This window comes from Triticum urartu, chromosome 6A (assembly GCF_056163025.1).
Source record: "Triticum urartu cultivar PI428250 chromosome 6A, HENAU_Tu73, whole genome shotgun sequence".
Lineage (NCBI taxonomy): Eukaryota > Viridiplantae > Streptophyta > Magnoliopsida > Poales > Poaceae > Triticum > Triticum urartu.
The window spans coordinates 513,809,777-513,834,781 of NC_141878.1; the positions used below are offsets into that span (position 1 = coordinate 513,809,777).

The following is a 25,005-nucleotide window of genomic DNA, read 5'->3' on the forward strand; positions in this document are numbered from 1 at the left end:
GATGCTAGGATAGCACAAGCAACCGAAGATGCAGAGCTCGGTGTAGGAGGGTGGCGTGTCGAACAAAAGATGATGAGGAGCAAAGTTCCCGCGAGTGCGACAGGGACGGATGTTGAGGAGTAGTGATGCGGTGGCGAGCGCATCAGGCCAGAAACGTGGTGGCACGTTGGCGTGAAAGAGGAGGGTGCGAACGCAGTCATTAAGAGTGCGAAGCACGCGCTCAGCGCAGCCATTTTGTTGTGAAGTGTACGGGCAAGTGAGACGAAAGATCGTGCCGTGTGTGGCGAGAAGGTCGCGGATCGCAAGATTATCGAACTCCTTCCCGTTGTCTGTTTGCAACGCATGAATGTGGCGACCAAACTGCGTGGCGACATAGGAGTAGAAAGCGGTGAGAGTGGCAACAGAATCCGACTTTCCCGCAACGGGAAGGTCCACACATAGTGCGAAAAATCATCAAGAATAACAAGATAATAAAGATAGCCCGTGTTACTAGCAACAGGAGAGGTCCAAACATCACTATGAATCAACTCAAATGGGTATGAAGCAACATGCGAGGAAGTGCTAAAGGGTAAACGAGCATGTTTGCCGAGACGACAAGCATGACAAGTGTGATCGTCGATCTTATTACACGTGAATGAAAAACTGCGAAGAATATGACGAAGGGTGGCAGTGTTGGGATGACCGAGACGAGCGTGCCAAAGGTCCACTCCAGTGGAAAGCACCATGGGTGCAGCGACGAAGGATGTGGATGAGTGGACCGGGTAGAGCTCGTCGGGGCTGTCACATCGGTGGAGCACCATCCGGGTACGGGCATCCTTAACAGAAAAGCCAAACATGTCAAATTCAACGGTGACAGGATTTTCATGTGTAAGAGAACGAACGGAAACTAGATTTTTAATGATGTCAGGTGAAACAAGTACGTTAGAAAGATATAATGGAAGGGAGTTAGAAGGAAAAGCAGCATGGCCGACATGAGTGATGGGCATGGAAGAACCCGCCCACGGTAATGCGAGCAACAGTGTGAACAGGGTGAGCGGTAAGAAGGTTACCGGGGTTGGCGGCCATGTGAGCCGTGGCTCCGGTGTCCATGTACCAGTCGCCACCGCCAGTGTACTGCTGTGGTGTGGGGGCGGTGTGGAGGGCCGCTAACAGCGCGGGGTCCCAGGGCACTGGCGGGAGGGCCGGGGCCGACGGCAGAGGCTGTGGCGGCGGCGCCGCGAACCCACCGGCCGAAGGCAGGCCATAGGCCGCCGAGGGGCCGTAGAGCGGCACCGGCGGATACGCCTAAGGGGCCGCGTACAGAGCCCGGTGAGGGGCCGGGCGGGCGCCAAAGACACCGGGGATGGGGGCGCGCGGTATGAGCATGGAGTATGCGTGAACCACCCCCGTCCAGGGGTTCTGGCCGGCCTGCCAAGGCGCCGGCGGGAGCGGGTGCTGCGGCTGGCGCGGCGCCCCGCCATGGGTAGCCAGCGGCTGCTGCTGCTGCTTGCGGCCCCCTCGGCCGCGACGCCCGCCCCGGCGCTGCTGCTGCTCGGCGGGGGGCGGCGGAGGGGCCTGCGGCAGCGCGGGATAGGGGAACCCGGGCGGCGGCTGCGCGTGGAGGGGCCCCTGGGCGGGCCGCAGCGGGGGAGCCGGAGCGGTGGGCGGTGCACCGCCGCGGGTCCCGGCGATGAGAGCCGTATGGGTGGCCTGGATGCGCGACATCCGCATCCTCCTCTCCTCCAGCTTCAGGTACGCGACGATCTTGGGGAAGGTCGGGTTGGTGATGAGAGAGATGTTGGAGGCGGCGTTCCCAAAGTCTTCGTTCAGGCCGGCGATGAGAGTGCTGAGGAGAAGCTCGTCGGAGACCTTCTCGTCGAGGTCACGGAGCTCGTCGACAAGCTTCTTGAGGCGCATGCAATAATCGTCCACCGACGAGTCAAGTTGCTGGCACCCAAAAAACTCGCCGTGCAAGAAAACCTTGCGTTGGAGCGCGTTGTCGGTGAAGAGGCCATTGAGTTTAGTCCAAACGGCGTGAGCGTCATCATCGGCGGAGACCACCGTGTGGAAGAGGTCCTTCGAGATGGTGGTGTAGAACCAGCGGATGAGAGTGGCGTCGATGGACGTCCACTCCTCATCGTCCTCCATGAAGCGGGAGTCCACGGAGCCATCAATGTGATCCCGGAGATTGTACTCACAGAACACAAGGGAGAAGTACGTCTTCCAGGCATAGTAGGTGGAGGTGAGGTGATCGAGGACGACGGGAACCCGAGCGAGGATGTTGAGATCGCGGATGACGACGGGATCGGGGCCTTCGAAGGGATTGGTGCGGCGGCTGCGGGTGGTACCGGAGGAACCGGGGGAGGCCATGGCCGAGAGGGGAGTGCGGCGACGCGTGGGGAAGCGGCGCGGCGAGTAGCGGGAGGCGGCGCGGCGGGTGGCGGCGTTGCGGGGTGCGGGCGGAAGCGCGAAGCGGCGGCACACAGGGGGCGGCAGCGCGGCGGCGGCGGCGATGGGATCGCGGCGGCGGCGGCAGTAGTTAGGGTTAGGATCGTAGGTATGATACCATGTTGGAAACGAATATTTTGGCAATGCTACTCGATGTATTGATCGGTGCATAGCGCATGTATATATGGAGTACAAGGTGGGCCATAACCTCAACTATACAATGACTAGGAGATGGGCCGGACTATACAATATACATGCACAAACCATATATTCAACAATCCCTTCTCCTCGTCTCTACCGCCGATGATCGCCGGGGCGGCATCGCCTATGCAGCCCGCCCCCTTCCTCGAATTGAGGACGAAGAGGCGATGTGAGTGGAGGAGGGATGAGCGGGGGATTCGATGATGCCCGAGGCGCTTTTGGCGTATTTCCACAGCGGCGGCTCCGCGGTTCGCCATCTGTCCAGAACGGTCGGTCAACACATGGTCAAAGAGCCTGTACACACCGCATACGCACAACAGTGATTGTATTTTCACGTCCCATCGTATATATGATGACGGTCATAAAACGTATTTCAAAGTTCATTGACAATTTTAGTGACCTTAAATGTATTTGTCTCCTAAGAAAACCTGCGATGAAACTCGCTCCGCGATCCCAATTCCCAACCATTTTATATTTCTCAGACATGCGAGACCCAACCTTAACAGCGAAGCAAACCCCATACTTTGCTTCGTGTCGTCCGTGTACGAATCTCCCTTTCGTCACTTGACCGCAGTTCGATCAGAGCCGTCCACGGCGATTTCCGTGGTCGGCACGAAGGTTCTCGTCTCCACCCGCCCCGTACTGACTCAGCCATCGAGCCCCTCGAACGTGTCGTCCGTCTAAATCTGAGGCGCCCGCCTGCACCGCGTCTACAAGAGCCGCTCCAACCTCACCTCCTCCCCAACCCGCACTGCCATAGACCCATTCCACCCAAAAGCCCCCCCCCCCAGATCGACCCCCTCCCCGCTCCCCTCGCTAAAGCCGAAATCCCCCGGCGCACACGCACGCACGCCCACCAGAGTTTTCCCCATCCCCCTCCCAAATCCCCTCTCCCAAGCAAAGCGATCTCCGGCGAATCGGAAGGCGCGAGATCCGGCCGCGATGGCGCTGGAGTGGGTGGTGCTGGGGTACGCGGCGGGCGCGGAGGCCATCATGCTGCTGCTGCTGACCCTCCCGGGCCTCGACGCGCTCCGGCGCGGGATGATCTCCGTGGTGCGGAGCGCGCTCAAGCCCATGATGTCGGTGGTGCCCTTCTGCCTCTTCCTGCTCATGGACATCTACTGGAAGTACGAGATGCGGCCCACCTGCGACGACGAGCACGCCTGCACCCCCTCCGAGCACCTCCGCCACCAGAAGTCCATCATGAAGTCCCAGCGCAACGCCCTCCTCATCGCCGCCGCGCTGCTCCTCTACTGGATCCTCTTCTCCGTCACCTCCCTCGTCGTCAAGCTCGACCACCTCCAGCAGCGCGTCGACAAGCTCAAGAAGCGCGACGACTGATCCCCTCCTCCCCGTCGCGTCCCGGCCCCGGCAGGCCGACGGTGCCGTTGCTCCGTCTTCTCCCGCGTTTATGTTCCTAGATACAAACCTGTGATGCATGCGTTCCGTGTTCTTCTTCCTTTGTAGTGTGGATGTTTGAGATCGCGATCCGGATTTCGCTAGCGTTCTGTTATCACTTACCTGCTTCAGATCTAGTTCGAGTAAAATAGGTCTTTATGCGATAAAGATCATCATGAACACTGTTCCTGCAAAACGTTCTTGCGAATGTGTCTCAGAACCATAAATTTGGATAGCCATGCTGGAATCATACTTTTCATTAACTTGTTCCTCATGGATGTTTGTTGATTTCTCTTGTCACATGCTTGCCAAATTAAGTTCAGGCCCCCAGATGCTTTGCCTTGGTAGGAACTGGAATAGTGCGTGTTTAGTTGCCCTGGTTGTGGAAGGTATGGAGTCTCTGGAATGTAAATTGGTTTGGGTCTGGAATGTGAGTTGATTTATGTCACAAGATGGAAGAATGCCTGCTTTTTATTGGGTGATTCTAATTCTATAGTGGAAGAGACTTGTAATTTACAGTACCGTTTGGGAAGGGAAACAAAAAAGAAGGTATAATACTCTGGTTCTGGTCATGAAGAACATATGATGCTAGTTTTTATTCATAACCTGGGTCAGCCTTTAGTTATAGTATGGGATTTGAGTGTTGAAGCAGGCAAGCAGCTTCAGAAAACTTGATTCATCTTCTGTTCTTCCATGTTCCTGTAACTTCCATTTTAGCTATTGATTTGTGTGGGCTGATTGTTGTGGAATGCATGCCTTCTTTTGATTCGTTATGTTGCTTGATGTTTGCAGTGCTTTATTATTTCCATGTTTGCAACTTTCCATCTGAATTTTGAATTGCTGATGCTTTAAGTTTGAACAACAGCAATTCTCCTGACGAAATTTGATCAATGAGTGTTTGTGATATCTTATCTGCTTTCATGTCGTTGCTGTCCGCTTCAAACAATTTGCCGCTGCCCCCTCAAGTATCTAAATCCTGCAGTTCAAAAAAGGGAAGTATCTAAATCCTGGGCCTTACGAGCATCTTTTGATCATTGATGTGCTCTCTGTCCTGTAACCTGAAATCTCTCGCCCTTCTAATTGAAAAGTGTGGTAAGAATTTATGCTCACTTGTCTTTTATCTTTTGGAGAACTATCTTTGATGTATAATACGCCTACAGTCTTAAATCATATCGAACGAATGTTACGGGCTTGAGGTGGCAACATCCGGATGGAAATCAGGGGAGAGGGAATCGGCAAGTTCAGCATTTTTGTTTATGCCCGCTTCTCTAATCTTTTGGAGAATAGCATTAGAATCACCCAATGGAGAAGATTGTTGGGTGCTACTTGATTTCCACTGTTTATTTGTACTCCACCACGCAGAAGCGTGTGTTCGCATAGACTGTTCAGTGGACGAGTTTTGAGCCAATATTCCTATCCATCACGCAGAAGCATGTGCTTGCGATTGTTCAAAGTTTAAAGGTTTGCTGAAATCTGGTGAAGCTGACAGTTATTGGATGGGAGTACGTGTTCTGTGTCATATGTTCCTGGTGTTCAGATATTTGGTGTGCTCTTCTGTCTCTCCCAACATTTCTGAACTGCTAATTTCCGGTGGAATCGCATCCGCACGGTTTTAGACACATCTTATTTATCTCTATGTTCTTGTTCCTGTGCAGAGCTCAAGCAACGAGGTCCAAAGTAAATGAAAGTTTGTGTCACTATAATAAAAGAAAAAAGTTTTGTGTCATTCTATAATAAAAGAAAATTTCAGGATGAATTCCACACAAATTAAAAGCACATGAATCTGCTATGTGTTTGGTTGTTGTTTGGATGTATGCATTTCTATTAGAGGCAGCAAGACAGAACTTTCTTTGTTTGTGTCAATTATAAGGTGGAGGAACCCAAATGCAAAATCACTGTTCTGAGTTCTGACCTTAAGTGCCAAGTTTAGCACAATTTGAACCCGTTTGGATTTCTTTTTTAGATCTGACCTCTTCGCTACCGCTGTCATACCTGGCGGTAGGGTACCACGACGTGTTGTTGTAGTCAATGGCGGTAGGAACTAGGTCAACGTGCTCACTGACGTGGCTAAGTGATAGGGTTACAACGGTAGCCCATTATAGCCTAACGCAAGGCTCGATAGCGATATGCCCTTTTGAGGGGTAAGTGAGTGGGGGGGCTTGGGTGGGCCATCGACCCATTCACCCACATCACCTTTCCCGAGCTGCTGCCCTCCCTCTCCCTCCCTCATTCAAATCCCTCTCAAATCTCTGTTCATTAGGTGCCATCAGTTTGGTAAATCAGGGTCATTTCATGATAAGAGGCAAATGTTGCAAATGTGTCCCGATGTTACGATGAGAAGTAGCTATCGTTTCCAGTGGAGTAGATTGGCGATCAGACTACGAACGTGCGAAGACGTCACGCCTTAGTAATCGCTGAACCAACTCCGAGAGGTTATTAACCATGCCGGAGCATGATCAACCTGACCATGAGGGTCTATTTCCTGCAAGCAAACAAGAACAAGTATAAGAGGAAAACTTTATTAATCAAGTGGGGTTCTATGGCGTCTTGTCTGGTCGTTGAACACAAAAGAAGGATGCGAGTTTCAGATATGGCAACATTTAATCTAAACAAAATCCAAATGTAAACGGTGCCTTAAGGCCTATATTTATAGAAGAAAAAGGAGGAGATTTCGTCCAGCCATGGCAAGGTGGGACCAAAACACCTCCTGAGTCGTTTTTCCTACAATACGGACTCTAAAACCAGCCTATGAAGTATTATTTCGAAGTTACATGGACCTGGTCAGAACTAAGGTGACATGACACCAATAATAAGCTATGGGCGAAATTTACGAAATGACATCTTGTATATTTCGTCCATGTCCTTGTGGGTCATCATGGGGGCTTCAAAGTGCTGAAAACTCCATTAGAAACGTTGTTCTGGTTTCTTTCGTGCGCGCCTTCATCTTCATGCTTGATCCTGCGCCGGTGTTCACCCTTCTTGTCCATGCTAGGCCCTTCATTAGTAATAAACACAAATGTATCTATTTTAGGCAGCATCATATTCTCATGAACATTAAAATTATTCTCAAGAAACGGAAGTGGAGTATCTGATAATTTAATTGGCGTTTGCTAGCTCTAGCAATTGGTCCAGTATGTATAGTAGCAGAGGCTGTGGGTGTAACCATGGTATTGATGTCCTCGTCATTTCCTGTGGACTTTCTCATCCCTCATAGTTTGGATCGTGTGAATCATCTCAGTTGATGGCATTGTTTACTTGGGAGCAAACCCTAGCTCTACTCATTTTGTGTTAAATCAACGGATATGATGGGCGGTAGGGTTTTTTGTGATTTATGATGTGTAGTGGTATATTCTTGTGGTTGGTAGCAAGAAGTAGAGTTATGGTTAGTGCTAACCAATGTCATCATTTATGTTTTAATTTAGCCATGGACTAGTGTAGTTGTTTTGTTCTTTGGATATAATGCATAGTAATGAATGATCCATACAATACACTAGACTTGTCATTGATGCCTTAATTTATTTATATTATATTTAGATGGAGAGACTCGTTAATGTTCATTATTTGTACAAGGATGCATTCTTGAGTAGCAATGCGGACAATGGTGAGGAAGCCATTGTTTTCGATACATGCCCTAGTTATGAGGAGGTTTGTGAGAAAGTGAGATATGTGTTGAAGTGGATGGACCCAATAATGAAGTTAAACTAATAGGAAGGTATGATGTTGGAGTGGGATCAAAATCTCGATTGAAGAGTATGTCTATCACCTCGGATTTGCATTGGAAGGTATACAAGGACAAACTTGCGAAATCAGAAGACATGTCACTTGAATTGTTTCCCACCAAGGTTGAAGGTCCTCGGCTTGAAATCGACTTGAACGGTATGCCTCCTCCCCAATTCATGATATGAGCAAGGGTAGAAGTGTGCCACGTGTTGTGGATAGGGTCGAGGTGTGTGCCTTGATAACCCACAAGTGTAGGGGATCGCAACAGCTTTCGAGGATAGAGTATTCAACCCAAATTTATTGATTCGACACAAGGGGAGCCAAAGAATATTCTCAAGTATTAGCAGCTGAGTTGTCAATTCAACCACACCTGGATAACTTAATATCTGCAGCAAAGTATTTAGTAGCTAAGTAGTATGATAGTAGTGGTAACGATAATAAAAGAGTAACAAAAGCAAAAGCAATATTTTTGGTGTTTTGTAGTGATTGTAACAGTAACAACGGAAAAGTAAATAAGTGTAAACCAGTAGATGGAAAGCTCGTAGGTATTGGATCGGTGATGGATAATTATGCCGGATGCGGTTCATCATGTAACAGTCATAACATAGGGTGACACAGAACTAGCTCCAATTCATCAATGTAATGTAGGCATGTATTCCGAATATAGTCATACGTGCTTATGGAAAAGAACTTGCATGACATATTTTGTCTTACCCTCCCGTGGCAGCTGGGTCCTAATGGAAATTAAGGGATATTAAGGCCTCCTTTTAATAGAGTACCGGAACAAAGCATTAGCACATAGTGAATACATGAACTCCTCAAACTATGGTCATCATCGGGAGTGGTCCCGATTATTGTCACTTCGGGGTTGCCGGATCATAACACATAGTAGGTGACTATAGACTTGCAAGATAGGATCAAGAACACACATATATTCATGAAAACATAATAGGTTTATATCTGAAATCATGGCACTCGGGCCCTAGTGACAAGCATTAAGTATAGCAAAGTCATAGCAACATCAATCTCAGCAAATAGTGGATACTAGGGATCAAACCCTAACAAAACTAACTCGATTACATGATAGATCTCATCAAACCCATCACCGTCCAGCAAACCTACGATGGAATTACTCACGCACGGCGGTGAGCATCATGAAATTGGTGATGGAGGATGGTTGATGATGACGACGGCGACGAATCCCCCTCTCCGGAGCCCCGAACGGACTCCAGATCAGCCCTCCCGAGAGGTTTTAGGGCTTGGCGGCGGCTATGTATCGTAAAACGCGATGATTTCTTCTCCTTGATTTTTTTTCCCCCGAAAGCAAATATATAGAGTTGGAGTTGGCATCGGAGGAGCTCCAGGGGGCTCACGAGGTAGGGGGCGCGCCCTAGGGGGGCGCCCCCACCCTCATGGACAGGGTGTGGGCCCCCTGGTCTTCATCTTTGGCAAGGATTTTTTATTATTTTTAACTAGATGTTCCGTGGAGTTTCAGGTCATTTCGAGAACTTTTGTTTTCTGCACATAAAACAACATCATGGCAATTCTGCTGAAAACAACGTCAGTCCGGGTTAGTTCCATTCAAATCATGCAAGTTAGAGTCCAAAACAAGGGCAAAAGTGTTTGGAAAAGTAGATACGACAGAGACGTATCAACTCCCCCAAGTTTAAACCTTTGCTTGTCCTCAAGCAATTCAGTTGACAAACTGAAAGTGATAAAGAAAAACTTTTACAAAATCTGTTTTCTCTTGTTGTTGTAAATATGTAAAGCCAGCATTCAACTTTTCAGCAAAGATTATAACTAACTACATTTGCAATAATTCTCAGGTCTCATGATTACTCATATCAATGGCATAATCAGCTAGCGAGCGATAATAATAAATCTCGGATGACAACACTTTCTCAAAACAGTCATAATATGATATAACAAGATGGTATCTCGCTACCCTTTCTGAGACCGCAAAATATAAATGCATAGCACCTTTAAAGATCAAGGACTGACTAGACATTGTAATTCATGGTAAAAGAGATCCAATCATAGTCATATCCAATATAAATTAATAGTAATGAATGCTAATGACAGCTGTGCTCTCCAACTAGTGCTTTTAATGAGAGGGTGATGACTCAACATAAAAGTAAATAGATAGACCCTTCGCAGAGGGAAGCAGGGATTTGTAGAGGTGCTAGAGCTCGGTTTTGAAATAGAGATAAATAATATTTTGAGCGGTATACTTTCATTGTCAACATAACAACTAAGACATGGCGATATCTTCCATGCTACACACATTATAGGCGGTTCCCAAACAGAATGGTAAAGTTTATACTCCCCCTCCACCAACAAGCATCAATCCATGACTTGCTCGAAACAACGAGTGTCTCCAACTAGCAACAGTCCCAGGGGGAGTTTTGTTTGCAATTATTTCGATTTAGTTTGCAGAAAGCATGGGACTGGGCATCCCGGTGACCAGCCATTTTCTCGTGAGTGAGGAGTGGAGTCCACTCCTATTGAGAATAACCCGCCTAACATGGAAGATAAGGGCAGCCCTAGTTGATACATGAGCTATTCGAGCATACAAAACAGAATGTTTATTTGAAGGTTTAGAGTTTGGCACATACAAATTTACTTGGAACGGCAGGTAAATACCGCATATAGGAAGGTATAGTGGACTCATATGGAATAACTTTGGGGTTTAAGGGATTGGATGCACAAGCAGTATTCCCTCTTAGTACAAGTGAAGACTAGCAAAAGACTGGGGAGCGACCAACTAGAGAGCGACAACAGTCATGAACATGCATTAAAATTAATAGACATTGGATGCAAGCATGAGTAGGATATAATCCACCATGAACATAAATATCATGAAGGCTATGTTGATTTGTTTCAATTACATGCGTGAACATGTGCCAAGTCAAGTCACTTAAATCATTCAAAGGAGGATACCAACCCATCATACCACATCACAACCATTTCGATAGCATGTTGGCACGCAAGGTAAACCATTATAACTCATAGCTAATCAAGCATGGCACGAGCAACTATGATCTCTAATTGTCATTGCAAACATGTGTACTCATAATAAGCTGAATCAAGAACGATGAACTCATCATATTTACAAAAACAAGAGAGGTCGAGCTCATACCAGCTTTTCTCATCTCAGCCAGTCCATCATATATCATCATAATTGCCTTTCACTTGCACGAACGAACGATGTGAATAATAATAAGAGTGCACATGCATTGGACTAAGCTGGAATCTGCGAGCATTCAATAAACAGGAGAAGACAAGGCAATATGGGTTCTTGGTTAAATCAACAATAATGCATATAAGAGCCACTTCAACAATTTAATCATGGTCTTCTCCTATCGACCCCCAAAGAAAAGAAAAAAAATAAAAACTATTTACACGGGAAAGCTCCCAACAAGCAAAAGAAGAACGGAAAATATTTTTTTTGGGTTTTATTTTTAAATATTACTACTACAGCAAGAAAAGTAAACTACTACTAATTTTTTTGGTTTTTCTTAAGGTTTAACAAACACACAAGAAGAAAGCAGGAAAAAGAAAATAAACTAGCATGGATATTACAGTGAAAGAGTATGAGCACCGACATCTAGCAATGAGTGTGTGAACATAAATGTAATGTCGGTGAGAAATACGTACTCCCTCAAGCTTAGGTTTTTGGCCTAAGTTGGTTGGGATGGCCTGGCGGACACCCGTAGGTGTAGCTGGGGTCGTACTGAGATGCAGCGACTATCGTCGCCTAAGCTGCAACGTGGCGTCGGGCTGCCTCTCCTCTCGTACTCATCTGCCTCCTCTCTGGTAATAACATATCTTCCTTTTTTCTGAAAATGAAAGAAGGCAGGAGCAGAGAGAGTAATACGGACAACACGCCGTTTGTCAAAGATTAGTCGATATAAAAGAGGTGATTCATTCCTCTCGACAAATTGGTGGGAGGTCATAGAATTAAAATCTAAATAAGCAGGAGGCAACTCCATATCACCCTCGTGAACGTCCACCTCAAGAAAATTAGCTAAGCAGGTTGTATAAATTCCTCCAAAGAAATCTCCATTATATCTATTATGATGCAACCTACGTGCTACAATGGCTCCCATATGATAAGATTGGTCTCCTAACACAGTACTCCTGAGAATGCTGAGGTCAGGGACACACATGTGACATGCTTCATCCTTAGCATTTATGTACCTATCTATGAAGAGAGCAAAATAATGTATAGCAGGAAAGTGAATGCTCCCTATGATAGTTTGTGTTATGTCTCTAGATTCCCCTACGGTTATACCAGCAAGAAAGTCTCTAAATTCAGATTTACGGGGGTCACTAACACTATCCCATTGTGAAAGTTTGCAAACAGAAGTAAAATCCTCTAAGTCCATGGTATAAGATTTGTCATAAAGATCAAACATGACAGTAGGAGAATTACGCGAAGATGAAAATTCAAACCTCCTCACAAATGAGCTAGTGAGTTGATGTTACTGTGGGCATTTGTCTGCCTCAAAGTCCACAGGATCGGCGTTACGCAAATATGCGTTAAATTCCTCTTTGATTCCCGCTCGATCCATAAAATTTTCTGAAGGTCATTCACAAGGCCGCACTGGAGCGTCCCTTGGGGGCTCCTCATCAGCATCACGCATTGCAAGCCTGGGGCCTTGCTTCCTTGAAGAACCACCTTAGAACATTTTCCTAAGCATATTGCTTCCTCTGAAAAATTTCTGAAATTTTTAATAACTTCAAACAAAAGTGAACAAAGCTCAACAAAATTGATAGCAACTACTCCTACAAGTGCCTAGAGGATATATCATGCATTAGAACTACTTGGAACCATATAAATTTGACATGCAAGCTCAAGGACATGGTCACCTATGCAACACAAATTTGCAAAGAATAAAGCACTAGAACAAAAACTAATTGGACCAATGGAGGAGTCACATACCAAGGAACAATCTTCCCAAACAGTTTTGTGATAGGTGCTTTGAGCAAGGAGATCGAAAATCACAGCAAAGCGAGCTAGAACTCGTGCTTGAGTTGGATATTCGTGTTTGTGGGAGGAAGAAGAAGAGGATGGGTGCAGGAATAAGTGGAAGAGGGCCACCGTGGGCCCACGAGGCAGGGGGCGCGCCCTGGGGGGTAGGGCGCGCCCTCCACCCTCGTGGCCAGGTGGCAGCTCCCCCCGCGGTGCTTTCAGTACCATAAATCCTCAGATAATCCCAAAAAATAATATTAAATTGGCATGGCATTTGGAGGACTTTTATTTTCAGGGTATTTTAATATTGCACGGATAAATCAGGAAACAGACAGAAAAATACTATTTTTACTTTATTTCATCTGAATAACAGAAAGTATAAAGAGGGTACAGAAGGTTGTGCCTTCTAGTTTCATTCATCTCATGCTCATCAAAAGGAATCCACTAACAAGGTTGATCAGGTCTTGTTAATAAACTCATTCCGAATAACATGAAACCGGAGAAATTTCGAATAACACTATGTTACCTCAATGGGGATATACACATCCCCAAAAATAAGTATATCATATTTCTTCTTGACAGTAGGAAGAGGAAATTTAAAACCTCCAAATATAATCGATGGAATTTTTCCAATAGAGTTGATACTATGAACTTGAGGTTGTTTCCTCGGAAAGTGTACCGTATGCTCATTACCATTAACATGAAGAGTGACATTACCTTTGTTGCAATCAATAACAGCCCCTGCAGTATTCAAAAAGGGTCTTCCAAGAATAATAGACATACTATCGTCCTCGGGAATATCAAGAATAATAAAGTCCGTTAAAATAGTAACGTTTGCAACCACAACAGGCACATCCTCACAAATACCGACAGGTATAGTAGTTCATTTATCAGCCATTTGCAAAGATATTTCAGTAGGTGTTAACTTATTCAAATCAAGTCTACGATATAAAGAGAGAGGCATAACACTAACACCGGCTCCAAGATCACATAAAGCAGTTTTAATATAGTTTCTTTTAATGGAGCATGGTATAGTAGGTATTCCTGGATCTCCAAGTTTCTTTGGTATTCCACCCTTAAAAGTGTAATTAGCAAGCATGGTGGAAATTTCAGCTTCCGGTATCTTTCTTTTATTTGTAACAATATCTTTCATATACTTAGCATAAGGATTCATTTGAGCATATCAGTTAATCGCATACGCAAAAAGATAGGTCTAATCATTTCAGCAAAGCGTTCAAAATCCTCATCATCCTTTTTCTTGGATGGTTTGGGAGGAAAAGGCATGGGTTTCTGAACCCATGGTTCTCTTTCTTTACCATGTTTCCTAGCAACAAAGTCTCTCTTATCATAACGTTGATTCTTTGGTTGTGGGTTATCAAGATCAACAGCAGGTTCAATTTCTACATCATTATCATTACTAGGTTGAGCATCATCATGAACATAATCATTAACATTTTCACTAGGTTCATGTTCATTACCGGATTGTGTTTCAGCATCAGACATAGAGATATCATTTGGATTCTCAGGTGGTTCAGCAATAGGTTCACTAGAAGTTTGTAAAGTCCTATCATTTTTATTTTTCTTCCTTTTAGAAGAACTAGGTACATCAATATTATTTCTCTGAGAATCTTGCTCAATTCTCTTAGGGTGGCCTTCAGGATACAAAGGTTCCTGAGTCATTCTACCAGTTCTAGTAGCCACTCTAACAGCATAATCATTTTTCTTACTATTCATTTCATTGAGCAAATCATTTTGAGCTTTAAGTACTTGTTCTACTTGAGTGGTAACCACAGAAGCATGTTTTCTAACAAGTTTAAGTTCACCTCTAATATTAGTCATATAATCACCCAAGTGTTTAATCATATCGGAATCGTATTTCAATTGTCTACCGAAATAAGCATTGAAATTTTCTTGTTTGACAATAAAATTATCGAACTCATCAGAGCATTGTCTAGCAAACTTATAGTGAGGAATATCACCTTCATCAAATATATAGAGAGAATTTACCTTTACTACCTGTGTCGGGTTATCAAGACCAGGAGGTTCTTCAATAGGTAATGGATCAAGATCATATGTTTCTTCAACAGGCGGTAAATTAAGACCATGTATTTCTTCAATAGGAGGTAAATTCTTAACATCTTCAGCTTTAATACCTTTTTCTTTCATAGATTTCTTTGCCTCTTGCATATCTTCGGGACTGAGAAATAGAACACCTCTCTTCTTCAGAGTTGGTTTAGGAATAGGATCAATAATTGGTTCAGGGGCTGGCTTAGGAGGTGCCCAATTATTTTTATTTGTCAACATATTATTCAATAGAATTTCAGCTTCACCCGGTGTTCTTTCCCTGAAAAGAGAACCATCACAACTATCCAGGTAATCTCCGGAAGCATCAGTTAGTCCATTATAAAAGATATCCAGTATTTCATTTTTCTTAAGAGGATGATCAGGCAAAGCATTAAGTAACTTGAGAAGCCTCCCCCAAGCTTGTGGGAGACTCTCTTCTTCAATTTGCACAAAGTTGTATATTTCCTTTAAGGCAGCTTGTTTCTTATAAGCAGGGAAATATTTAGTAGAGAAGTAATAAATCATATCCTGGGGACTATGCACACAACCAGGATCAAGAGAATTAAACCATATCTTAGCATCACCCTTTAATGAGAACGGAAATATTTTAAGGATATAAAAGTAGCAAGATCTCTCATCATTAGTGAACAGGGTGGCTATATCATTTAATTTAGTAAGATGTGCCACAACAGTTTCAGATTCATAGCCATGAAAAGGATTAGATTCAACCAAAGTAATTATATCAGGATCAATAGAGAATTCATAATCCTTATCGGCAACACAGATAGATGAAGTAGCAAAAGCAGGGTCAGGTTTCATTCTATCTTTAAGAGATTGCTTATTCCAATCAGCTAATAACCTCTTGAGTTCATATCTATCTTTGCAAGCTAAAATATCTGCAGAAGATTCAATATCAAAAACATAACCCTCAGGAATAACATGCCTATCTTCATCATCACTTTCATCATTATAATCAGTATCAATAATTTCTTTCTCTCTAGCCCTAGCAATTTGTTCATCAAGAAATTCACTAAGGGGCACAGTAGTATCAAGCATAGAAGTAGTTTCATCATAAGTATCATGCATAGCAGAAGTGGCATCATCAATAACATGCAACATATCAGAACGAATGGCAGAAGCAGGTTTAGGTGTCGCAAGCTTACTCAAAACAGAAGTTGAATCAAGTGCAGAGCTAGATGGCAGTTCGTTACCTCTCCTCGTAGTTGAGGGATAAATTGTTGTCTTAGTGTCTTTCAAGTTCTTCATAGTGTCCAGCAGATATAAATCCCAAGTGACTCAAAGAATAGAGCTATGCTCCCCGGCAATGGCGCCAGAAATTAGTCTTGATAACCCACAAGTGTAGGGGATCACAACAGCTTTCGAGGGTAGAGTATTCAACCCAAATTTATTGATTCGACACAAGGGGAGCCAAAGAATATTCTCAAGTATTAGCAGCTGAGTTGTCAATTCAACCACACCTGGATAACTTAATATCTGCAGCAAAGTATTTAGTAGCAAAGTAATATGATAGTAGTGGTAACAGTAATAAAAGGGTAACAAAAGCAAAAGCAATATTTTTGGTGTTTTGTAGTGATTGTAATAGTAACAACGGGAAAGTAAATAAGCGTAAACCAGTAGATGGAAAGCTCGTAGGCATTGGATCGGTGATGGATAGTTATGCCGGATGCGGTTCATCATGTAACAGTCATAACATAGGGTGACACAGAACTAGCTCCAATTCATCAATGTAATGTAGGCATTTATTCCAAATATAGTCATACGTGCTTATGGAAAAGAACTTGCATGACATCTTTTGTCCTACCCTCCCGTGGCAGCGGGGTCCTAACGGAAACTAAGGGATATTAAGGCCTCCTTTTAATAGAGTACCGGAACAAAGCATTAGCACATAGTGAATACATGAACTCCTCAAACTATGGTCATCACCGGGAGTGGTCCCGATTATTGTCACTTCAGGGTTGCCGGATCATAACACATAGTAGGTGACTATAGACGTGCAAGATAGGATCAAGAACACACATACATTCATGAAAACATAATAGGTTAAGATCTGAAATCATGGCACTCGGGCCCTAGTGACAAGCATTAAGCATAGCAAAGTCATAGCAACATCAATCTCAGAACATAGTGGATACTAGGGATCAAACCCTAACAAAACTAACTCGATTACATGATAGATCTCATCCAACCCATCACCGTCCAGCAAGCCTACGATGGAATTACTCACGCACGACGGTGAGCATCATGAAATTGATGATGGATGATGGTTGATGATGACGACGGCGCCGAATCCCCCTCTCCGGAGCCCCGAACGGACTCCAGATCAGCCCTCCCGAGAGGTTTTAGGGCTTGGCGGCGGCTCCGTATCGTAAAACGTGATGATTTCTTCTCCTTGATTTTTCCCCCAAAAGCAAATGTATAGAGTTGGAGTTGGCGTCGGAGGAGCTCCAGGGGGCTCACAAGGTAGGGGGGCGCACCCTAGGGGGGGGGGCGCCCCCACCCTCGTGGACAGGGTGTGGGTCCCCTGGTCTCCATCTTTGGCAAGGATTTTTTATTATTTTTAACTAGATGTTCCGTGGAGTTTCATGTCATTCCGAGAACTTTTGTTTTCTGCACATAAAACAACATCATGGCAATTCTGCTGAAAACAGCGTCAGTCCGGGTTAGTTCCATTCAAATCATGCAAGTTAGAGTCCAAAACAAGGGCAAAAGTGTTTGGAAAAGTAGATACGACGGAGACGTAACATGCCTCCACTGCTTCTAGCCAAACCGCCAACTAGCCAAGCAAATGGAGTTGCGGTGTATGCCCCTAATGCTTCTAGCCAGCCACAAGGTAGCCAAGCAAATGAAGTCGAGGTGAATGTTGCTGCCATAGTAATTCAAGATGATGCTGATGTTGTTAGTGATGATTTTGTTGCAGAGGAAGAGATTCATTATAATGATATCAGTGATTTGGATGTCCTTGTCGCGCAGCAGGACATGGATCGTGAGCTCCCTTTAGGTGTACGAATGGGTATCACTCAGATGACGAGGGTCAGAGGAAGAATTGGATGAGGATGGATTCATGGAGAAAGAAAACTAAATCTTATTCGAGTTGACGGGTAAGGAAAAATAAACTCCCTTGTTTCGTGGTCTTAGCCTTGCCCATAAGGCCATGGTTGATAGTGGGATGAGAATGATGGAGATTGAGCCGACACCCTGCTCCGAACCAAGGGCGAAGAACTAGGACGAGAATGCTAATTTGAAGAAATGTGTGAAGTTTGTGTGCTTGGAGGAGTTCAAGGTGCGGTTGAGCGACTATGCCATTAGGAACCATAGGCCATATATTGGTGGCCACTCCGGCCAAAAAGTGCGCTACATCGTGAAATGTAACAAAGAAGGAAGCCCATGGAAGGTCCGCGTAAGAAGAATTGACGAAACTGGGCAAAGGGTGTTACAAAGTTGTGTAGTCACTCACAAGTGCCCACCGCCGTCGGAATCAGGCCGCTGTAAGGGGCACCGCCAACTCATGTCTGAATATCTCAAGTACAAATTGATGAAAGAAATAGCATGTGATCCAACCGTCAAGCTGGAGTTTCTCATGCGAACGGTGAAAAAACATTATGGATATGAATTCAAGTATGGAAAGACCTGGAAGGCCAATGCAAACATTACGGATTATGAAGAAGAATACATTGACCTCCCAAGGTTGTTTAGAGCGATTACACATAGGAACCCAGATATGTTGGTCCAGGACGATATTGGAGTGTTCCACCGTGCCTTCTGGAGTTATGGGCAATGCATCGGGGCATTTAAGTATTGTTGGCCGATTTTTTCTATAGAGGACACTTTCTTGACCGACAAATACAGGGGCATAATAATGGTAGCAAGGTGAATGTGGATAGGGAGGGATGCATCATACCGGACCCGCTCCATGGCCTCAAGACAATAGACATTGTTATTTCAGGTCTTTCAAAGCTTCACCACCAATGGTGCATGCGACATTTCGTGGTAAACTTTTACCAGACATGTATGAGCAAGGAGTTCAGCCAAGATCTAATCCATCTTTGTGTTACCTTCACCACGGATGCATTCCGATCTCGCTATGGAAACTATACCTAGACCTAAACGAAGGGGGGAAAGAATTCTTAAAAAGGAATTTGGACGAGAAACACAAGTGGGCACGCAGTCATGATTAAGGAGGTTTGAGATACGTCGACATGACGAGCAACATAGTTGAATGTTTCAACAATGTGCTCAAGGGTGATTGTTTATTGTTAGTGAGTGCAATAGTGGAGTGTACTTTCTTCAAGCTTAACGAGTATTCTCGGAGGCATTCCCAAAAGACTGCCAAATTGATATGTAATATTTTTTTAAATTGTCAACATATTTTGAAACCGTGAACTTTTTTTTGAAACACATTTTCTTAATTGTGAGCAAAATAAAGGAAACATAACTTTTTATAATTTTGAACAAAAAATTAAAACGTGAACATTTTTTGAAATTTCCAAAGATTTTTTCTAACACACGATTTTTTTAGTTTTGAACACTTTTTGAAAACATGAACGTTATTGTGATTTGTGAACAATTTTTGAAAATAGGAACCTGTTTTGAACATTCGGCTTATTTTTTTGAATTTGTGAACAAGTTTTTCTAAAACTAGAATGTTTTTTGAAATCCTAAACATTTTTTAAAACATGAGACTTTCTTAAAATTATGAATAATTAAACAAAATCTAGAACATTTTCTGAAATTTTTGAATAAACAAAGGAAAAGAGAAGAAAAAAATAAATAGGAGAATAATAAAAAATAAAAACCAAATGAAATTCGAAAAAACCAAAATAAAAAACTAAATAGGATAAAATAAAAAATAAAAACTAAATAGGCGTCGTATAGGATTTTCCCATCGACGGATAGCCCCCGAAAACGGAAACTCGCAGGCTTGATCGACAAGGCTATAAAGCCCAATCGCCCGCTCAAAAAAAAAAAAACGTAAGCGCCCGGCGACGGCGAGCGGCAGATACGCCCCCTATCGCGCACCGGCGCCGCTAGCTAGCTACTACCTCCCTTCTCCGATCAATCCAGCGTCAACGAGGGAAACAAAACGAACATGAACCAAATTTTGAAGAAATCGGGCTCCGCCATCTTCCGGCTCCTCGTGCGCTGCAAGCCGGGGGTCCGACCACCACAGCCGCCGCTGCGCACGGCCACTAGGTCCTACCGCGCCTACCGGCGGCGCTTGCCGGCGGTCTCGCGCTCGGCCACTACCCCAAGCCATGGACTCTTAAGCGAAGGGCCGCGGCGCCCGGAGCTCATCCACTTCACCCGAGGCCGCGGCGGGGAGCCGTGGTACCTCGACTGGCGGAAGTTGGCCGCGCGGGTTCTCGCCCCTGGCGCCGCGGCGATCGCCGCGTACTACCACAACCTCGAGACCGTGCCGTACACCAACCGCACCCACCTTGTGTTCCTCTCTCCCCGGATCGAGCGGTGGCTCGGCGGGCGCGCGTTCGACGATCTCAAGAAGGAGAAAGCCGGCATGATCCTACCCGCGGAACACTACGAGAGCGTGCGCGTCAGGCGCATCACCTCGGAGATCGTCCGCGCCGCCCGACGCACCCTTGGAGTTGCGCCCGTCGATCCAGCCGGGGAGCTGCTGAATGACAGGTTCATGGCCAGGAACTACGGGAAGCAGGCGATGACGAGGCATCTCGACGGGCTCGATTGGGAGGTGATCGTCGTGGAAGACAGGAAAGTCAACGCGATGTGCGTTCCAGGCAAGATCTTGGTCTACACTGGATTGCTCGACTACTTCAGAACTGACGCCGAGATCGCCGCTGTGCTAGGGCATGAGGTGGTAACAAGATCTTACTGATTTATTTATTTATATTTTTCGACAAAGGATTTTTTTTATATCAATCCAATTCAATCATCCATACAGCCGCACTTAGGGCAAACCAAACCCGGCCTCTGCATACTATGTAATCTTGTGCGTGTTTACAGTTTACAGTGAACCCATCAAACTGAAACCAGTGATTTTTTGGGCAGGTTGGACACATTATTGCGAGGCACTCGGCCGAGGCGATCACCAAGAGCTTGTGTTCTTATGCTGTGCAACGACTTGTCATGGGGCGGGACAGTCCAGACTTCATGAGGGGTGTATCGAAATTACTATTCACGCTGCCCTTCTCACGAAAGTAAGACATGTATTCACGATAATTCATCCTGGAGCCCGGGCTCAGCTGCTCCCGGTCAGAAAAAAATTCAAAACAAATACTAGAAAAATTCAAAAAAATCCAAATTTTTTTGTGTGGTAGATAATTTGATGCATGAGGCCCGCTTCAAATTTCAATTTATTTGGATATCTGAGTAGGTCTCGGCAAAAAAGACAAATCGGGTCAAAACAGCTCATGAACAGTAAACTTTTTTACAGACCCTGATTTTGTCTTTTTTGCACAGACTTGCTCAAATGTCCAAACGAGTTAAATTTTTCAGCGAACCTCACGCATCTAATTATCTATCACACACAAAAAATTTGGAATTTTTTGAATTTGTTTTGTGTTTGTTTTGATTTTTTCCGTGAGCGGGGGTGCAGCTGAGCCCGGGTGCAGATTCGCCGCACTCATGTATTCATCAATTCTGCATTTTACGTTGTTCTCGGTGATCCACATTCTGCATGTGTGATAAGCTGCAAATGTTATAAAAATGGTACTAGATTTTAATTTGACCCTTGATGCATTAACTCCTCAAGGAGAGTGATACATCTAGTGTCAAGTAATTGGCCTAGGACAAGTAGTGATTTTCTGTTCTTTAAGTGCTATAATTGCTCAAAGGATAGGCTATGTCTAGCTCTCATCTACTCCCTCCGTTCACAAATATTACTACCGTTTCAAATTACTTGTCTTAGATTTGTCTAAATACGGATGTCTAGATATATCCGTATCTAGACAAATATATGACAACTAATTTGGAACGGAGGGAGTATAAGATGTTCTAGCTTTTTTTGTGAATTGGGTCAGGTGTGTATACACACACACACACACACACACAACAACAACAACAAAGCCTTTAGTCCCAAACAAGTTGGGGTAGGCTAGAGGTGAAACCTATAAGATCTCGCAACCAACTCATGGCTCTGGCATATGAATAGCAAGCTTCCACGCAGCCCTGTCCATAGCTAGCTCTTTGGTGATACTCCAATCCTTCAGGTCTCTCTTAACGGACTCCTCCCATGTCAAATTCGGTCTACCCCGCCCTCTCTTGACATTCTCCACACGCTTTAGCCGTCCGCTATGCACTGGAGCTTCTGGAGGCCTGCGCTGAATATGCCCAAACCATCTCAGACGATGTTGGACAAGCTTCTCTTCAATCGGTGCTACCCCAACTCTATCTCGTATATCATCATTCCGGACACATATATATACGTTTTAATGTGTTTGTTCACTCATTTGGTCCTTACATAGATGAGAATTAACTACTCCCTTCGTTTTTATTTACTCCGCATATTAGCTAGGTTTGTCTAAAGTGAAACTTTATATACTTTCAACAAGTTTGTAGAAAATATACTTGGTCAAACTTTATGAAGTTTGACTTCAATCAAAGCTAATATGCGGAGTAAATAAAAACGAAGAAAGTATGTCTCATCTAAATGACTTTGGTGTATCCCGCAAAAAAGTGACATTGGTATGGAAAAGAACAAAGAAAAAACAAAACAAAATCAGCATGAATCTCCGCGCAAAGTCAAATGGCACAACAGTAGGATGTGTCTTTGTTAATTCCCATCTACATGAGAATTAGCAAATCTGCAAAACATAATGTTGTTATTTCACTCCATACTATGCGGTTGTCAAAAAATAACAGAGACTTATTTCTATGTAATGCACAGGTAATAATTGCTATTCTTAATCATGACCATGTTTGATTGAGTCCATCATGTAGTCTAAATTCCAGATTTCCTTGTTATAGTCATGCAACCACAAACTATTCTGTGTAATGAAATTTGTATATACGTGGATTCTTAGACATGACCGACAATAAGTTTATTACCAGTAGAATTCTGGATGGGCAAAATCGTGAAAACTAGAAAGAAAGGAACCTATTTTTATTTCCGCATGGTTAGTGTCGTTTATGTTTCGTTCAACATAATTTTTTTTGCGCTCCCGCGTAAATAAACAAACTTTTGTGCTCTAAAAGGACAAGTTGTTGAGTAGCTTCCTTCATGAAAATTTGTATACACCCAAAGGAATTGCGTGAGCAAGTCCTTGCACTTAGCATCTTCACAAGAATTGAGACCATTACTTTCCCTTCTATGATTGACGTTCTAATATGGCGGAGTTAGCGCAACACAATACTGTTGCTTATATGGTAGAGTACTAGATTCAATGTATCATCCATGGGAGGCGTTACCTTACTTTTCAAAAAAAAAAAAAAACTATGAGAGCTGCGTGTTGTACAGTTCTCACCTTGTCAATGTATTATCAAATATGTGCAACTATGTCTCGCGTTAGGAGTTCTCATTGGTGTTACATGTTACCTTTGCAGGATGGAGATAGAGGCAGATCACATTGGAATGCTGCTACTTGCTGCAGCTGGTTTCGATCCACACATAGCCATTGCAGTCGAAGAGAAGCTAGGAAAGATGTCAAGAAAATCAGAATTGGAAAACTACCTCTCCACTCACCCTTCAGGTAAGAAAAGAGTGCAGTCCTTGTCGCAGGACAAAGTCTTGAAGGAAGCGATGGAATTATACAGGGAAGCTAGTCCCGTCAAAGAAGCTGAACGTTTCTCCATTCCTGACCCCTTCGATATTAGGGGCAGGCGAAGCCATAGTTGGAAATGGTAGATGTGCAATTTTGCATTGTTGTGCTCCTTGTGTATGATCAGGTCGTGTACTTGTCTATGTATTGCACTTGACTGGGATGCATTTGCACTCCTAACTCCTTGTCTCCATGGACACTCCTTATGGCTTATGTCGCTGGCATCACTACATGAGCATGTCATACTAGAGAGGACATCAAGGGAGACAGTAGGCACTAGGCAATAGACCAGAAATCCATAATCTCCTCACTCGGACCATGGCAGGAAGATGCTTCTCCACGCCAGTTGCGTTCTTCTCCATCGGTATTAATCTCTTGAGTCCACAATGTGTGTGCGGATGCAAATGGAGCTATTTAGGCAACAAACTAAATAAACTCAATCATATATTTAATCGTTTTCTGTAAGTGCAGCCCTTTTCTAGAGTGAAGGCTCGAAACGAGCCCTACTTTGAATAAGCAAAGCCAAAAATCTGCCAGAAGAAGATTACAACTCTCGTCATCTTCATGGCTCTGTCTGACACAGTGACACCCTCCTCCATCTTTGAAGGGGGCTCCATGCCCCCTCACCCTGGCACGAAGGGTGTTGATCCATCGAAAGATGGAGACACTCACCGAAGAGCTAAGAAGTGAACCGGCGCCATTCCCATATGAAAGATGAAGCTAGATCACCAGTTAATGAGGAGGTATATGTAGCACAACCACCGGTTTTTGAGGATCCCAATCACGCCAAACATGTCTATAAACTTCATAAGGCACTATATAGTCTAAATCAAGCCCCTAGAGAGCTTGGTCTGATTGCCTTAGTTCATTTCTCGTCTTGCACTAAATCAAAATATTTTGGTGTGATTGTTGGATATTCGGGATGCCTCCTTTGATTTCATAAGGAGGCATTCTTGGTATGATTTTGGACTTCCCGGCTTTCATTTCATACCTCAAACTTTGGGCTTTGGTACCCTAAGGATGCATCCTTTGATTTCGTTGGATATTTGGATTTAGATCATAGATAGGAAGTCCACCTACAAAACTTCGTATCAACCTCTGCCGTCGAAGTCTGGTATATTGCTGCAGTAGTTGTTGCACTCAGTTTTTATGGATAAGGCAGACTTTGAGAGATTTTGGTGTGATTATTAATCATGTGAGTCTGTGGCCGGTGCTATGAATGAGTGAATTACAAAAAACAACCATATTTTAAGTTCACATCCGAATTTGCCACCACATTCCTTAGGCGCCCCAAAAACCTACCAGTTTCCTTGCTAATTTTTTTAATAAACACTAATAATCGATTTGGATGATTTAATCCAATCTCTGACAGAAAGGACCCGCCTGTAAGCGCTGACATGGCACCAAAAGTCAAATAAAACATGTTGACTGTTAAATTAGACAGAGGGCCCACTGGTCAGGAACCCCTCC

At 44.3% G+C, this 25,005-nt stretch overlaps 2 protein-coding genes and 1 pseudogene across 2 annotated transcripts; 2 read left to right on the forward strand and 1 right to left on the reverse strand.

The window, feature by feature from the left end:
* Window positions 1–780: 780 nt before the first annotated feature.
* Window positions 781–2,349, reverse strand: LOC147965994 (uncharacterized; annotated as a pseudogene).
* A 1,080-nt stretch (window positions 2,350–3,429) lies between these two features.
* LOC125514535 (uncharacterized) lies at window positions 3,430–4,300 on the forward strand. Its single transcript, XM_048679875.2, has one exon. It carries the CDS (start codon window positions 3,571–3,573, stop codon window positions 3,967–3,969), a length of 399 nt encoding a protein of 132 aa, XP_048535832.1. The 5' UTR covers window positions 3,430–3,570; the 3' UTR covers window positions 3,970–4,300.
* A 15,493-nt stretch (window positions 4,301–19,793) lies between these two features.
* Window positions 19,794–23,723, forward strand: LOC125516877 (mitochondrial metalloendopeptidase OMA1-like). Its single transcript, XM_048682158.2, has 3 exons — window positions 19,794–20,633; window positions 20,828–20,976; window positions 23,321–23,723. Exons 1-3 carry the CDS (start codon window positions 19,893–19,895, stop codon window positions 23,619–23,621), a joined length of 1,191 nt encoding a protein of 396 aa, XP_048538115.1. The 5' UTR covers window positions 19,794–19,892; the 3' UTR covers window positions 23,622–23,723.
* The last annotated feature ends 1,282 nt before the right edge of the window (window positions 23,724–25,005 follow it).

What these genes read in the sequence shown, in the direction of transcription:
- LOC125514535 (XM_048679875.2), top strand. Translation starts at nt 3,571, where the DNA reads ATGGCGCTGGAGTGGGTGGTGCTGGGGTACGCGGCGGGCGCGGAGGCC.
- LOC125516877 (XM_048682158.2), top strand. Translation starts at nt 19,893, where the DNA reads ATGAACCAAATTTTGAAGAAATCGGGCTCCGCCATCTTCCGGCTCCTC. An exon ending in CCGCTGTGCTAGGGCATGAG is followed by an intron (nt 20,634 to 20,827) that starts GTGGTAACAAGA and finishes TTTTTTGGGCAG; the next exon opens with GTTGGACACATTATTGCGAG. An exon ending in ACGCTGCCCTTCTCACGAAA is followed by an intron (nt 20,977 to 23,320) that starts GTAAGACATGTA and finishes TTACCTTTGCAG; the next exon opens with GATGGAGATAGAGGCAGATC.